The sequence below is a fragment of the Dioscorea cayenensis genome, chromosome 8 (assembly GCF_009730915.1).
Source record: "Dioscorea cayenensis subsp. rotundata cultivar TDr96_F1 chromosome 8, TDr96_F1_v2_PseudoChromosome.rev07_lg8_w22 25.fasta, whole genome shotgun sequence".
Classification (NCBI taxonomy): Eukaryota; Viridiplantae; Streptophyta; class Magnoliopsida; order Dioscoreales; family Dioscoreaceae; genus Dioscorea; species Dioscorea cayenensis.
Genome location: NC_052478.1, coordinates 3,520,560 through 3,537,244, shown reverse-complemented (window position 1 = coordinate 3,537,244; position 16,685 = coordinate 3,520,560). Strand labels below are relative to the sequence as shown.

The 16,685-nt window shown below is 36.6% G+C and overlaps 3 protein-coding genes across 3 annotated transcripts; 2 read left to right on the top strand and 1 right to left on the bottom strand.

The window, feature by feature from the left end:
• The first annotated feature begins 959 nt into the window (after positions 1-959).
• On the top strand, positions 960-1,764 carry LOC120267743. Its single transcript, XM_039275422.1, has one exon. It carries the CDS (start codon positions 1,222-1,224, stop codon positions 1,564-1,566), a length of 345 nt encoding a protein of 114 aa, XP_039131356.1. The 5' UTR covers positions 960-1,221; the 3' UTR covers positions 1,567-1,764.
• Positions 1,765-2,713: 949 nt separating this feature from the next.
• Positions 2,714-9,653, bottom strand: LOC120266542. The gene is made up of 6 exons (XM_039274184.1): positions 9,507-9,653; positions 9,350-9,416; positions 6,885-7,001; positions 6,659-6,757; positions 3,953-4,078; positions 2,714-3,116 (listed from the first exon to the last, which is right to left on the bottom strand). Exons 1-6 carry the CDS (start codon positions 9,645-9,647, stop codon positions 2,968-2,970), a joined length of 699 nt encoding a protein of 232 aa, XP_039130118.1. The 5' UTR covers positions 9,648-9,653; the 3' UTR covers positions 2,714-2,967.
• Positions 9,654-10,977: 1,324 nt separating this feature from the next.
• Positions 10,978-16,084, top strand: LOC120267042 (ARF guanine-nucleotide exchange factor GNOM). Its single transcript, XM_039274719.1, has 2 exons — positions 10,978-12,008; positions 12,107-16,084. Exons 1-2 carry the CDS (start codon positions 11,256-11,258, stop codon positions 15,722-15,724), a joined length of 4,371 nt encoding a protein of 1,456 aa, XP_039130653.1. The 5' UTR covers positions 10,978-11,255; the 3' UTR covers positions 15,725-16,084.
• Positions 16,085-16,685: the final 601 nt, after the last annotated feature.

Here is a 16,685-nt window from a genome sequence, read left to right as displayed (position 1 = left end):
CAAATTCTCTTTATTCTACTTTTTCTTTTCCATCTTCTAGTTTTATACTTTGTTAAAATTTAATGTAGTATCAAATAATTTTAACCACATCAATCATCAAAATTTTTATCTTTAAATATTAATAAATTTTCAAATAAATACACAAAAGTGGCATGGTCCTAATTAAGTTAAATATCCAAAGCATCAAAGACAAGCACATGAAGAAGATAATATTCAAAGTGAAAAGCATCCAAGACAAGCCAAAGACCAAGTCCAAATTCCAAACAATGATACATACAATATAAACAATGCATAAGCTAAGAAGATGACAAGCAAAGCAAATCATGAGTCATGCTTAATTAGGTTTAGCACAATAAATAAATAAATAAATAAATATATATAGATTAGAAGCCCCATTTCCTCAATACCCAATTTAATTTACCTCTCTCTCAATATATATATATATATATATATATATTCAACCTCCCCCACCTCATGCCCATTGTTTTCTATATTATGCTTTGAGAAAACTAATCAAGCCAACCCAAGATACAACCTCCAACAAACAATGTTCCTTGGAACATGGAGCAATTTCTGCTTTGATGATCTCCTTTATATTCATCACCACTCCCTCCATCCATTCCACCATGTCTTTGAATTTTTTTTTAATATTATAGTTAACTTTATATAAATTTTACTAATAATCTCTTAATCTATTAATACTAAATTGTGTTCATATTTTTAATCAGGTGAAAGTACAAATGCGTAAATTATTAACTCTATATCTATTTCAGTGAGCCATGACCTAACTTGTCTACTTTCTCAAAAAAAAAAAAATATATATATATATATATATATATATATATATATATATATATAAATTTTATTTATGGGTTAGGTACGAAAATACAACTTTGGAAGATAGGTAGGTTTAAGGATCAAATACTCTCTATCTGTGAAGTTAGGAACCAAAGCAAACCTTTGGTTCTCCCTCTCTCCCTCTCTCAACAAACCATATCTTTTTTTCTCACTCTTTTTAATTATCAACAGACCAAAATTAATAATTCTCTCTCTCTCATTCTCTCTCTCTCTCTCAAACTCTCTTGATATAAATATACATAGTTTTCCTTGGGTGTATAAAGTTAGGAAGCAAAGGAGAAAAACCTTTGAGCTCTCTTTAATCCTCTGTTTATGTTTTATATATATATATATATATATATATATCTTTAATAATTAGTCCATATGGAAGTAGAGTCAGTGCAGTGTGAGTGTTGTGGATTGAGAGAAGACTGCACACAAGAATACATAAGAGGAGTTAGAGCAAACTTTGAAGGCAAATGGTTGTGTGGTTTGTGCTCAGAGGCTGTCAGAGATGAAGCCATTAGATCAGGTAGAAGAAAAGATCAACAGCTCCATCATGCCATGGATGAAGCTCTTCAAGAACACATCACTTTCTGTACCAAATTCAGAGCTAACCCTGCCGTCCTCGTCGCCGACGGCATGCGCCAGATGCTTCGCCGGAGGTCCGGTGATCACTTGTCCACCACCCCTTCCAAAAACTTCAGAAGGTCTTCCTCCACGTTGTAGTTTGTAGTTAATTAATTTTTAAGGTTTAATAATTTTATAGCCTCTTCTCTTAATAATTAATAATAATAATAATAATAATAATACCATTGCATGTTTTGCATGGTTTCATTAATCTTAATTAGGTTTGTTGATTTCTTCTTTCTTTCTTTGTTTTTTTTTCTTTTTGTTTAGTTGTTATTAATTATTGTTATTATGTATATATACTCTAATATTTGACTTCTATATATGGAGTGATTTAGAGTATTGAGTTTGAATAAATTTAATTAGAGTTTTGATCCATATCTGTTGTTGCTGTTGCTGCTGCTGTTGTGTTGTTGTTGTTGTTGTTGTTTTTGAGTTAAATCCATATCTGTTGTTGTTGTTGTTTTGTGTTTATGAGATTTATTGACATTAATTATCTGAAAATAGTTATTAAAAAAAATTAAGAAGGTTAACTTTGCGAATAATTATTTTAACCAAATTTTGTTACAAAAATAATATTAAGGTTTCAAGATATCTATTTAATTTTCAAAATTAAAGAACCGTCTATAATTGAATTGGAGGATAGGATATCCAAAAATCCCAACAAGTTCCAAGCTAACACGTTAACATGTTTGGCATGTGTTTTCTTTAATTGTAAACATTGTTTTAGTTGCAGAATCTTCATTAAAAGACATGTTTGTTTGTTACAAATGCATCAGAAATATATATATATATATATATATACCAAACATCTTCACATATGTTAACCATGTTAAGGTTATTAATCAGATTATGATATTTAATCACAATTTTTTTTTAAAAAAAAACAAATCCATTATTATTTTCCATTGAGTTTTTATTCCAATAAATACGTTTAAGCATTGGAATATATTAGTTAATTCTATGAATCACCCTCATTAAATAAAAATCTTGGCTTAGTTCTTATTTATAATTAATAAAATTATAAATAATTTTATTAATTTCAAAATACCTTAAAATTTTGGGTTGAGCAAAAACTAATAATCCCAAAAACATAAATGAACATAATTTCACTCTCTGGTTTGAATTAAAGGATGCAAATAATTCTCTAGAATCGTTCATCTTGAGCATTAATACCAATTATGGTCTCCTAAATTCACATCAAAACAAGATTAGACAGTGGACCTAGATTAGCATTACAACTATGAACACACAAAGCATTGTTCCAAATCTAATCTCTCATATCAATATTGAAATTTTTTTATAGCCACAAATAAAATGATTCAAGTGAAGCAAATTTCCCCGGTTGGAGAGTTGGAAATCATCAACATCATCATCAAGTAACACAACCGAAAACATCACCATCGTCAACAAAATTAAATTTATTCCTGACTTCCATATTTGATCTTTGACACACAAGAGATCACTCATTAAAGTTACTCAGCGATGAAGAATGCCGAGTTAATTAACTCTGGCTTCACGTTTCAAATCCTCAAATCTTTTAAGCAGGCTGGACTTGTAAGTTCCTATTTCAGAGTATTCGACGGAGTCTGGGGTGCAACTAACAATGGGAACTGCTCCTGCTTGGTGCAAAACCTCAGCAGCAGCATCTGCAATGTTCAATGGACAAAACAAAAAAAAAGACAATCCTATTTTAAACCTGTTTGTTGTGGCAATAAATGCTACTACTAAATAGTTTGGTTCTTCTGAAAGTGTAAAGCTAAAGAAAATAATTAGAAAGTATTTCTAACAGCTCATCTAATGGAATCAGCATCATTATATCCCCCCTAGTCTTGAATACTTCAGTTTGTTGTGGAAAAACATGGCGAGTTTGTGAAATCATGATTTTGTAATTTGCAGCGCCAATCAAGCTACTCATCAAATGCTGTGTTGCCAAGTTGGCTCCAGATTTGGACAAAGAAGACAAATCTAATTTGTGAATTGTTAAACTCCATTATATGTTCTCCTCCAACAACTCCATCATCTCCATGCCTCAATGTCAACCATCTCCACCTACATGACCACAACTATGTTTACAATACCTTTCCTATTGGCTTGACTTGATCGACACCATGCTGATTTTTTAAACACTGTACTCTTTTTCCTCCATCCACATAACTGACATTTCCATATTTCTCATTGTCTTGTTTTATCTGTTCTTTTTCTACATATTCCCCACCTAAGGGCAAAATGGTAGTTTTATAATTCAATTAACAAACTCTAGCCCCAACCAACACCATATGATTAGGCACAATAGGCTTCTCATAATAATAACAAATTACTCACGAAACCATAGGATTCAGGGATTGCACTCATATAAAAAACAATATGTGCACTTAATTGTCTGTGTGAAGGAGGAACCAAGATATGGTTTCTAAAATTTATCCTGATAAAATACGTGCATAAAAGGATAAATGCATGAGAAATTTCATTTTGAAGAATTTACCTGAATGAGAAAGAGCTACAAGAGCTTTCAGTGCATATTTGCGAGTTTTGTCATCTTTTGCAACCTCCAACATGTCAAGAAGTTTTTGAGCTCCACCCATCTCCACTACTTTCATCCTTCTTTCATCTACATGTTTGTTAAAGGTCAGTATTGGCATCCAAAATTCTGGTATAACAAGAAACTTCAATTATACACCTTCCAATTTATCAGCATTCAATAAACAATTTTAGAATATACCAAAATACCCTTTTACACACACACACACACACACACACACACACACACACACACTTATATATATTATAAATTAATCAGATTTCACTAAAATATTGCTGTGAGCAGAATTATGCCTTGGGAACCCTTGCCACATGATTCCATAAAAATTGGGGCAAATGAAAGTAACTACACAAATGTTGGTGGCACAATGAAGGGCAAAACACATAAATTACAACAGAATGTCACAAAATGATTCAACATTGTGAACTAAATGTTTAAAACAAATATTAGTGGCATAAGATTGTGCATTACAGAAAAACCAGCAAATTACAACACAATTTCAGGAAGAAGCTTTAGATTTTGATCTAAATATTAACAAAGTGAAAGCCTTGAACTGAAATATTTGGCCTGCCCTCAGTAAAACAATAAACTAAATACATCACATTGGCATGATTCTTCCAAGTTATAAAGATTGTCACATATAAATCCTCTGTGAAATTGACAAAGGAGAATGCAAATTTTATAGCTCACAGCTTCATTTTTAAGGTAAGACAGAATCCCTGGCTAGTCATGACTAGTATATCAAAAGTTCATATATATACATATCAAATAATTGTTACTTTTCAGTTTTCTGCATTCACATCAAATCTGACACAGAATTATGAATTCACACCAATGTCATGCAGGATGACAGGCCCAGGCTTCTTTATTCAAATTTATATTCATCAAATTAATTGACATGGGACTATTACTTACTCTAATAATCACTCTTCTTGAAAAGAATTTATTTGCAACAAACTTTTCATTTTCTTCTTTTGACCTTATCTTACTTTAGTTTGAATTCTTGGTCCCTATTGTGTACATCCGAAAACATTTCCAATTGTGGGTGTGATGTCATTATTATTAGCAAAAACATAGCGGCTCTTTCCTTTCATTGTTAATGAAGATGGTAAACTATTCTTCTAGCTAAATCTTTTTATCAAAAAGATTGATGAGAATAAATGCTGCTTTTATTGGTAAATTGTTGTCTAAATATAAATAATGGTTTAAAGAGACTGCAATTGAATTTTTCACATGTAATGAACCATTTAAGTGCATTATCATTGGTTGTTATTGCCAATTATAAAAACACTTCTTGGGGGACAAGGAGCTTATAATAACTAGATCAAAAACTCCTGAACGAATGATGCAATGGAAATGATAGCCCTTCCAACCCTCCTTACAAATGCTTAGGAAAAGACAAGATTGCACAACACAAACTAAAAGATGAATGATTACCAATGTGAACTGAGGACAAAAAAATAAAAATAAAAAATAAAAACAGGCAAGGAAGTTTCTAAAGGTCTGCTGAGAAGAATAAAAAGAAAAAGAAAAAGGACAAAAAAACACACACGACACACACACACACAAGAATCATATGCATGTCTAAACCTCAACCACTATTCCCCTCCACGCTCGAAGGCCAAGGAAAATTTACTGCAGGATTTCTAACAACTTGAGCCGACCATTTAGAAACCCCTACCACAATTCCAAAACTGGCTTAGAATGGATTCATATCTTAACAACCTAAATTAGATTTTTTAACACCTACACTCCCAAAATTTCAAAGTAACTTAGAGAGGCTTGATATCTTAACAGCCCAAATTGGTTTTTGACAACCCTACGGCATTCTAAATTATACTAACAAACAACTACTAGAGGTTGTTATCACAAGCATGAGAGATAGCCTCTTTCCTATTCCTACTAGTGTAACACCATTCAAAATAGTAAGAGAATATCCTTATGCCTGCTATTATCAACAAGCCAAAACTTTCCGAGTTACAATATATATCCACATTAGGATTTAGGCAACTTTATCACAATCATTCAAATAATTATTATAAAGTGAAAATATTGAATGTTATCAACAAGCCAAAACTTTCCAAGTTACAATATTTATCCACATTAGGATTTAATCAACTTTACCACAACCATTCAAATAATTATTATCAAGTGAAAATATTGAATGTTATTGCTCTAGCGCTTTATGTGGTAGGTGGGATTCTAACCATTCTAAGCCAGAAAACTAAAATAGGGCATCTATAATAAGTAAATTAAATAAATAAATAAAAATAAACACAAACGGAAACTAGGAAAGGAGATATCAGAGTCCAACACCAAACTTGAATCTCCAAATGGCATTAAAATTGTTATATTGATCTAATCATTTGCATATAATTATTGTTATCCAACAACCTGGGATTCTAGCAAATTATGATAGACAAGTCACTAAATATTAGTTGAATGCCTTAATATCAGCAATACAAGCCTACCTCAATTTCATTAAATTGATCACTCAGCAATTAGCACTAGCGATTCGGGAGAATTAGGAGTAAAAAAACGTAACACAAATACAAACAGATACACCACAGTGCATCACCTAGAATCATAAGAGAAAGAAAAGTAAAGCCAACAACATCCAACTGGAGAAGAAAAAGAACAACATATTACCGTCAACTGCAAAACGGGCTAATCTAGACGCTCCCATTCTCTTAAACAATGGATCCTTGACTAGTAGGAGTGAGATGGATTGTTGCAGCAAATTATCCCCTAAAAAGTACCAAGTATTAATAACCATAAAAATTAAAATTAAAAAAATTCTTCAAATCCAGATACAATAGAACAGATAATACTGGATCTTTGATATATTAATTCATTTGTCTGAAGGCTACCTTACCCATGTAAGGAAAGAACTGAAAAGCCACAAGTGATCCAGTGGCTATAAAGATGAGTTTCAACAACCATCCCATTTTCTTTTCAGCTTCTTCCTCAAGTGCAGCCTCGTCAATATCATCTGTTGAGTGCATAAAACTAAAACAAGTCATTAAAGATTATCATAAATACCTCAAATGCATAACTGACTTGATCCAAGTAATAATAAGGAGACATTTTTCTTTCAGATAGTGACAGAATAGAAATGTATAGCAACAGCATTTTCAGACGCCACCAATCATGAAACATTTCAGGCATGACTCTATCAAATAATACAAAGGACCAATATTTACTCAGTCTAACCAACTACAGAATAACATCTGACTCCAAGTGCCCTGAATCAGTGGATTGTTTGTCTTCTATTGGTACTAACATAGCAACCAACAAAATCTTTTGGAGAAAAAGCAATAATAGTGTACAAATGCCCTGGAACTAGGTCACCCAAAATACCTTCTTTTACTTTTTCAAAAGATTGAAAAAAGAAAGAATTTGTGGCATAGATATCACAAACCACACATATATCTAATGCTCCCCAATAAATCTCTAGTGATTTCTCACAACTAAAGAAGCCAAGATGCATTCATTATCAAGAAGTCCATATTATGCACGCACTATATGGAATGGAGAACTTGTTACTTAACAAACAAATTGCAATCACTGACTTACTAAGGCCAAATTTTCTATGCACATTCTGTTTCTTCCTTCTAAGATTCTACTTGCTTAAGAAGTCCATTGAATTCATAACAATGGCAATCTGCATTCCGTATTTGTATCAAATAAGGAATGCAGATTGCCATTGTTATGAATTCAATGGACTTCTTGAGCAAGTAGAACGTATCAAATACGGAATGCAGATTGCCATTGTTATGAATTCTAGGACTTCTTAAGCAAGTAGAACCATGGAAGGAAGAAACAGAATGTGCATAGGAAATTAATCTGGCGCAAAGCGAAGGGATTCTGAATTAATGTTGTAAATAAATGAGTATGAAGGGACCCTGGTTTTTTTTTTTATTACTGACAAAACCCTGATTACGATCCCCGCTCTATTCCAGCCTATTCCCTTTGTTGTCAATCAAGGCAAAGAATGGATTCTATTCCCATTATCGAAAATCAAACACAAACATCCCTAGCAGCTCCCTCCCTGCCCCTCGACCACTTTGTTGCGCGTGATTCTAGCATATGCTCAGCTCCTACCAAGCACTAAAGTCTCCATTTCGAGGAAGACTACTACTCACTAATTCAGTGCTCTCATCCCTAGCTATTCATTTCATGGATTTCTTCAAACTTCCAAAGTGGTTGGATGCATTCATTATCAAGAAGTCCATATTATGCACGCACTATATAGAATGGAGAACTTGCTATTTAACAAACAAATTGCAGTCACTGACTTACTAAGCCATATGTTCTATGCACATTCTGTTTCTTCCTTTTAAGGTTCTACTTGCTTAAGAAGTCCATAGAATTCATAACAATGGCAATCAACATTCCGCATTTGATACCATTTGAGCACCTTACAAGGAAGAAATAATTCCAGGTAAAATTGAAGTTGGCATACACAAATTGCTATCAAGTATCAAGTTTAATGGGGTTTCAAATCAAACATTTGAGGCTCTTATGGCATAAAGTTGATGTTGCGCACAGAACATATGCAACTGGATTCAAGTGAAATATGACCACAAATATGATTTAGTGCATCCAATATCAGTGTAGCATTCATCAGTAACTTACAAACCTATGTTTTCAGTTGAATTTTATAATCCATGGAAATGAAACTGTTTTGATAATAATACCATATCCAAACCAAAACCAGAACAAAAGTTTATTTGAAAAAAAAAAACCCACAGAAATTGAAAAAACCCTCATTCGGCATTGAACCATACATGATGTCTGGTTTCATCTTATTTGTTGCTATTCTAAAGTTCCACTAGAGGAAAATAGCAAAGGTGAAAACTTTGAATCTTTACACAGCAGCAATTTGCCACATTGTTTAGTCCCTAACACCTATGGCATCTGTCTCTTCCCCAAATTGACCAATTTGTTATCTCCTCAGCCATCAACATCTTCTATTGCAATCCAAATACAGTGCAACCTTATGAAGTAGACATGAATTTAAAAATGTAGCTTTGTACTTAATTGGCCAGAGCACCAGAAGGGGCATATGCAAGTTTAAAAATGTCTGGATTTCTCATTAACACAATTCGTGAACTCCAGATGAAGAAGCCTCCCACTATGACCTTTATAATTAAGCTATACCCAACTAGCTAAACCATGTGCTGATCTCCAAAGATGAGATTCCTCTACTTTGGAGCTTAACCATTGAAATCCAAAATTCTTTCCTACAGACGCAGTATACTAATCACACCATATGTTCCAGATCACTAAAAGCATAAAAGAACAAAACAAAGCAAGCATGATGAAACAATTCACCACCTCTATGATTGACTGAAGAGAATCGACGCAAGAAACCACTCCCCAAACCCGTTCTCCATCTCAAATCCTGCAATGAAAACGCATTATATCATCTTAATAGACATCAGAAAGGAGGAGAAGTCCAAAAGCCCTAGCGGAGAAGAAGAAGAAATCCCACGAGGTTATTGTAGAGGGGAGGGAGAAGACCCTCCGAGTCGGAGGCATGGCTCCGGCGCAACGAGAGGGGATGGAACTCCGACGAGCCGGAGACGGCCCTTCGGGCCAGAGCGGGGAGCCTTCTCGCCGCGAGCCTGAGCATTCTATTCGCTCCAATTTGTGCTTCTATTCATATATATATATATATAATAAATTTTGAGTAAAAAAATCCAAATATTATTTTTTTTTATAATCAGTTAGTTATTTTTTTTTTATTTAAAACTTGCTGAAACATATAATTTAATTTAATTTAATAATTATATATTTTTTTTAAAAAAACTCAACTTATCTCGTCGGTGTTGTTTTTGGAGAGAATCGAAAGATCAAATCCCAGCTCCACATAATGTGAAAGATATAGTGTTTGTTAAAGCCTGTGATTATACTCCATACGGATTATACTAATATATATTTCTAACTTTTATTAAACGCAGAAACTTTGTCTTCTATATGAAAAAAACAAAAAATTTCATATATATTAAATATATTAATATAGAAGCTAATTTTGAGTTCAAATGATTTTAATTGAGCTCGAATGGACCTCAACTTGATCAAAGTTAGCCAGCTTACATTTTTCACTTTAAAAAAATATTTATTTATTTATTTATGAAAATATATCTTTAAATAAAAGTGAAACATGGAAAAGAAGATTGATAAAGAACGAATACAACCTTTTTCAAAAAAGAACGAATACAAAAATGATAAAAAGGCATTGATGTATTTTTTTGCTTCCTTGTTTTATCCATTTTATTATTTCTAAAAACACATTATTAACCTTTTGTTCTTATTTAATTTTCTTCTCCATTGTCTATGATAAAATCATTTTTTTATGTTTTTTTCAAAAAAATAATTTTGATCATCATCATTTTTTTATTCCCTCAGTTTTACCATTTTTAAATACAAACACTAAAAAAAACAAAACAAGAAAAAAACATAATAAACAATAAATAAATAAGTAATATGATCCAAAATTTCAAAGTTTTAGTTGAATTCATATAACATCAAATTATCATTTTAGTTCTACATCACCCACTCATTTCAGAAAAATGAAAAATTTCCACCAGGTATAACAATAAATAACCAAAAAAAAAAGTCAGAAATTAAATTTTTTATATATAAATCTAAAATTTCTAAATCCTATTTATACATACGAACTAATGCAAACACTATTCACACAAAAATAATTAATGAAGTATTTAAAATAACGCGGCATAGAATTAAATTGATTTTTATATAAAAAAAAAGAATTTGCAGAAAAGACCTTGAAAAGTCAAAATAAGAATTATTTAAGGTACTAGTCATTCAGTTGCAAAACTAAAACGCCTAATCATCCGTTGAATCAGCTCCGAGATCAAGATTTCCGAATCGCAAAGCAATCATAACAAGAAAAATAAATAAATAAATAAATATAAAAAAAAGGTAACCAATGACGAATCCCTCTTCAACTCCGCAGAGGAAAAGAGAAGCGAATAAAGCAAGCAGCGGAGAAGGGCTTCGAAGAATCGGAGGAGCTCCGGCCCCGAGATCTCTCCCTCGATCTCCAATGGCGTTGCGATCCCTCCTCTCTGGTACTCCTCTTCTCTTCCTTCTACCCATCTCTCTCTAGGCCTTCTCCTTCTCCGTAGATCTGGCGATCTCGGCTCTCGGAGATCCCACTTGTTTAGATCCCTGTTTCCTCTGCAAATCCTAGCCCTAAAACCCCAAATCCCCAACCATGGGCCGTTCTCGGCTCCAGAATTCAGGCATAAACCCCATCGAGGAGGAGTCGCCGGACTCCCCTGACGCCTCGGCGTCGTCGGGCCCTTCTCGGGCTTCTCTAGCGTGTGTTATCAACGCTGAGGTGGCGGCCGTACTGGCGGTGATGCGTCGCAACGTCCGCTGGGGTGGGGCTGGCTCCGGTGCGGCTCGCTACCTCCCTTCGGCCGCAGATGATCATCTTGATCACCCCCTGGTTCAGTCTCTCAAATCACTTCGTGGTCAGCTCTTCTCTCGTGATCCTGCTCACTTTCTGGATCCCGCTGCGTACCTCCGGCCCTTTCTTGATGTTGTCCGGTCGGATGAGACTGGTGCGCCGATAACCGGCGTTGCGCTCTCGGCTGTGTATAAGATCCTTACGCTTGATGGTGCGCTCAGGCCTGGGGATGGCGACGCGATCCGTGGGGTCGTGGATGCTGTTACTAGTTGTCGGTTTGAGGTCACTGACCCGGCGTCGGAGGAGGCCGTGCTGATGAAGATCCTGCAGGTGCTTCTTGCTGCCATGCGCAGCCCAGTGGCCATCTCACTCAGTAACCAACATGTGTGTACTGTTGTCAATACGTGCTTCAGAGTTGTCCACCAAGCTGGGACCAAGGGTGAGCTCCTTCAGCGTGTCTCACGGCACACCATGCATGAGCTCGTGCGATGCATCTTCTCGCTGCTTCCATATGTTGCCGAGAGCACTGATCAACCAGCATTGCTCAACGGGGAGGTAATACTCTTTTTTTTTTTTAATTTTAAATTTAAAGAATTTATATATTGTTTCCATTATTAGCTTGAAAATGGAGGGTTTTTTTTTTATCATTACAGATGGGTGCTGTCGACAAGGACCAATCTTTTGGGGTTAATCATGCAGAAAATGGAAATGGAAATGTTGGGTCTTTAGGGAACTCTGGTGATGATGGAGTATTAGAGGTGGAAACTCCCAATGGCATGAGGGTGATGATGGAGCCGTATGGAATCCCCTGCATGGTGGAGATTTTCCACTTCTTGTGTTCTTTGCTCAACATTGTTGAGCATATGGAGATGAGCCCGAGGATGAACCCGATAGCCTTAGATGAAGATGTGCCACTTTTTGCCCTTGGGTTGATCAATTCAGCAGTTGAATTGGGAGGGCCTTCAATACGCAAACACCCAAAGCTGCTTAGTTTGATACAGGATGAATTATTCCGAAATTTAATGCAGTTTGGCCTCTCTATGAGCCCTCTAATTTTGTCAATGGTGTGCAGTATTGTTCTCAATCTTTACCACCATTTGCGCACAGAGCTGAAGCTGCAGCTGGAGGCATTCTTCTCTTGTGTGATATTAAGGCTTGCCCAGAGTCGGTATGGAGCTAGTTACCATCAGCAAGAGGTTGCTATGGAGGCTCTAGTGGATTTCTGCAGGCAGAAGACATTTATGCCAGAGATGTATGCGAATTTGGACTGTGACATAACCTGCAGCAATGTGTTTGAAGATCTTGCTAACCTTTTGTCGAAGAGCGCATTTCCAGTGAACTGCCCTCTGTCATCTATGCATGTTCTAGCATTAGATGGTTTAATTGCAGTGATTCAGGGGATGGCTGATAGAATAGGCACTGCACCACCACGAACAGAGCAAGCACCATTGGAGCTAGCTGAATATACCCCATTCTGGACTGTGAAGTGTGAGGATTACTCTGATCCTGAAGAGTGGGTAAAATTTGTTCGTCGCAGGAAGTACATCAAGAGGAGATTAATGATTGGTGCTGATCACTTCAACAGGGATCCAAAGAAAGGGTTGGAGTTCCTGCAGGGAACTCATCTCTTGCCTGAAAAACTAGACCCTCAGAGTGTGGCCTGCTTTTTCAGATATACTGCTGGTCTGGATAAAAACCTTGTTGGGGATTTCTTGGGCAATCATGATGAATTTTGTGTTCAGGTGCTTCATGAATTTGCTGGTACATTTGATTTTGAAGACATGAATCTTGATACTGCTCTGAGGCTTTTCCTCGAGACCTTCAGGCTTCCAGGTGAGTCGCAGAAGATACAGAGGGTGCTTGAAGCTTTCTCAGAACGATATTATGAACAATCACCACAGATCCTTGCCAACAAGGATGCGGCACTACTGCTGTCATATTCCCTCATAATGCTCAACACAGATCAGCATAATGTACAGGTGAAGAAGAAGATGACCGAAGAGGACTTTATTCGAAACAACCGCCTTATCAATGATGGGAGTGATCTCCCAAGGGAGTTTCTGTCAGAACTCTACCATTCAATCTGTAGAAATGAGATAAGGACCATCCCTGACCAAGGCATTGGTTTCCCTGAGATGTCTCCCAGCCGATGGATTGACCTGATGAGGAAATCAAAGAAGACATCTAAATACATAATATGTGATTCACGCCCTTTTCTTGATCATGACATGTTTGCAATCATGTCAGGGCCCACTATTGCAGCCATTTCAGTTGTGTTTGATTATGCTGAACAAGAGGAGGTTTTCCTGACATGTGTGGATGGCTTCTTGGCTGTGGCCAAGATATCGGCGTACCATCATCTGGAAGATGTGCTTGATGATCTGGTTGTGTCACTTTGTAAATTCACAACCCTTTTGAGCACATCTCTGGTTGAGGAACCAGTTACAGCCTTTGGGGATGACATGAAAGCTAGGTTGGCAACTGAGACTGTTTTTAATATTGCAAACAGGTATGGAGATTTTATACGCACTGGGTGGAGAAATGTGCTTGATTGCATCCTAAGGCTGCACAAACTAGGCCTTCTTCCTGCTCGAGTTGCTAGTGATGCTGCTGACGATTCTGAAGTCGCCTCTGATCCAGTCCATGGGAAGCCTGTTCCAAACTCTCTCTCCACGTCTCATATTCCAGCAATGGGTACCCCTCGAAGATCCTCTGGACTGATGGGGAGATTTAGTCAGCTCTTATCACTGGACACGGAGGAGCCAAGGTCACAACCAACTGAACAACAACTTGCCGCCCACCAGAGAACTCTTCAAACTATTCAGAAGTGCCACATTGACAGCATTTTCACAGAAAGTAAGTTTCTACAGGCTGATTCCTTGTTGCAGCTGGCCAGGGCTCTCATTTGGGCTGCAGGCCGACCCCAAAAAGTCACAAATTCCCCTGATGATGAAGACACAGCAGTTTTCTGCTTAGAGCTGCTTATTGCAATCACCCTAAACAACCGAGATCGAATTGTGCTCCTTTGGAAGGGTGTTTACGAGCATATAGCAAATATCGTTCAGTCCACTGTCATGCCTTGTGCTCTTGTTGAAAAGGCAGTGTTTGGTCTCCTCCGGATTTGTCAGAGGTTGCTACCCTACAAAGAGAACCTTGCAGATGAGCTTTTGAGGTCACTTCAATTGGTTTTGAAGCTAGATGCCCGTGTCGCTGATGCTTATTGTGAGAACATCACACAGGAAGTCACACGATTGGTGAAGGCAAATGCTACTCACATAAAATCCCAGATGGGTTGGCGAACCATAACTTCTTTATTGTCCATCACAGCTCGGCACCCTGAAGCATCTGAAGTTGGTTTTGAGGCATTAGTATTCATAATGTCTGAAGGGGCGCACTTATCACCTGCCAACTATATTCTATGTGTGGAAGCCTCGCGGCAGTTTGCTGAATCTCGGGTGGGGTTGACAGATAGGTCTGTTCGTGCATTGGATCTGATGACTGAGTCAGTAACAAGTCTTGCACGCTGGTCCCGTGAAACCAGGGATGCAGGTGAAGAGGCAGAGAAGATTTCAGAAGGAATTAGGGAGATGTGGTTGAGATTGGTGCAAGCATTGAGGAAGGTATGTCTGGATCAGAGAGAGGAGGTGAGAAATCATGCACTTTCATCACTGCAGAGATGCCTGGTAGGACTTGAAGGGCTTTGTCTCTCAACTATGTCATGGTTACAAGCCTTTGATCTTGTGATATTTCCATTAATGGATGATTTGCTGGAGACTGCTCAGAATCACTCGCAGAAGGATTACAGAAACATGGAGGGTACTCTGTTGCTTTCCATGAAATTATTGTCTAAAGTTTTCTTGCAGTGGCTGCAGGAGTTATCAGCACTAAGTAGTTTCTGTAAGCTGTGGCTAGGGGTTCTTAGTCGTATGGAGAAGTTCATGAAGGCCAAGGTTAGGGGTAAGAGGAGTGAAAAACTCCAAGAATTGATCCCAGAACTCCTAAAGAACACATTGCTTGTGATGAAAACAAAAGGGGTGCTTGCAAAGAGGAGCACTATTGGTGGAGATAGTTTGTGGGAACTGACCTGGCTGCATGTAAATAATATGGCTCCTTCTTTGCAATTGGAAGTGTTCCCGGGCCAGGAATCAGAGCAGGAGTCACTTGCTAAGCAAAAGGATTCGGCTGGTTCAGTACAACCGGATGACAATACTTCTGCGGCTACGGCCGAGAAATCTACTGTCCCTGAAGAAGGTGTAGGTCCTGGAGCTTAAGAGTTAAGACCATCCCGGTGTTTTTAGTTTTGTGCAAAAATCAAGACTGGAAACCTTGTTCAGTGAGTTCCCTGCAGACATTGAGCATTCTTTTTTGATGGTTTTATATAGTTTTTTTGACCACCTACTTAACTTGATCTATAATGGTTATTGCTATAATTCTTCTTCCATGGAAATTATGGCACCAGATTTTTAATTTCTAGAACGTGGTCTATAACAATCTTTGTTGAGACTGTAACCTGTTTCTACATGAGCATGCTTGTGAGTGGGTATATGTAGTAAATGGTTTGGTTTTCTTTACTGGGGCTTTGTATAATTCAAGAAAACTAGCTTCCCTTATCTAATTAACTTGTTTTAGCCTTTTCTGCTATCACTTCATGCATTCTGTATCATATTTAAACTTGACTTTACTAATAATGGTTCCATAAACTTGTGGAAAATCTGAGCAACATAATTTGTTTAGTTTGATGTTGTAAAGGTAGGATTAGTGGACATTTTGGGTATCTCCAAACTTGATTAGGTATAGATCTTGGATTCACCTGATATTTGTCACAGGTCAACTGGCATTTTGAAAATGCTGAAAAGCGCATCTTGAGCAATTTTCTAATTTTAAATGATTATTATGGTTGAACAAATTGCTTGTTTTCAATGATAATCTGAGGCTTATTTTGTTGGGTGTATTTCCTTTTAATGTATAAATGTCTGTATTGTTTGGCACATAAATGCTTACTGGATTTTCAAGATTATTTAGCTTGTAATTGTTTGCTCTTGATTTTAGCATAACATTATACATGGCATTGTACTGGATGGAAAGATAAGGTATCTTCTAGTCATTGCATCAGTTCTGTTCTTCTGTTTTGCTCCAGTTAATAGCAGGCTTCACTTCTAGTCCAGCAAAGCTATTGGATTTCATTCTTCTGCAACATTTATTACTGTTTCTCCTCCTTCATCGCCTTAAATT

Excerpts from the sequence above, each read along its gene's own strand:
- LOC120267743 (XM_039275422.1), top strand. The coding sequence starts at position 1,222 with ATGGAAGTAGAGTCAGTGCAGTGTGAGTGTTGTGGATTGAGAGAAGAC.
- LOC120266542 (XM_039274184.1), bottom strand. The coding sequence starts at position 9,647 with ATGCTCAGGCTCGCGGCGAGAAGGCTCCCCGCTCTGGCCCGAAGGGCC. Across the intron at positions 7,002-9,349 it reads CTCTTCAGTCAATCATAGAG|ATGATATTGACGAGGCTGCA; the intron begins GTGGTGAATTGT and ends TGCACTCAACAG. Across the intron at positions 6,758-6,884 it reads TCAGTTCTTTCCTTACATGG|GGGATAATTTGCTGCAACAA; the intron begins GTAAGGTAGCCT and ends GGTACTTTTTAG.
- LOC120267042 (XM_039274719.1), top strand. The coding sequence starts at position 11,256 with ATGGGCCGTTCTCGGCTCCAGAATTCAGGCATAAACCCCATCGAGGAG. Across the intron at positions 12,009-12,106 it reads CAGCATTGCTCAACGGGGAG|ATGGGTGCTGTCGACAAGGA; the intron begins GTAATACTCTTT and ends TTATCATTACAG.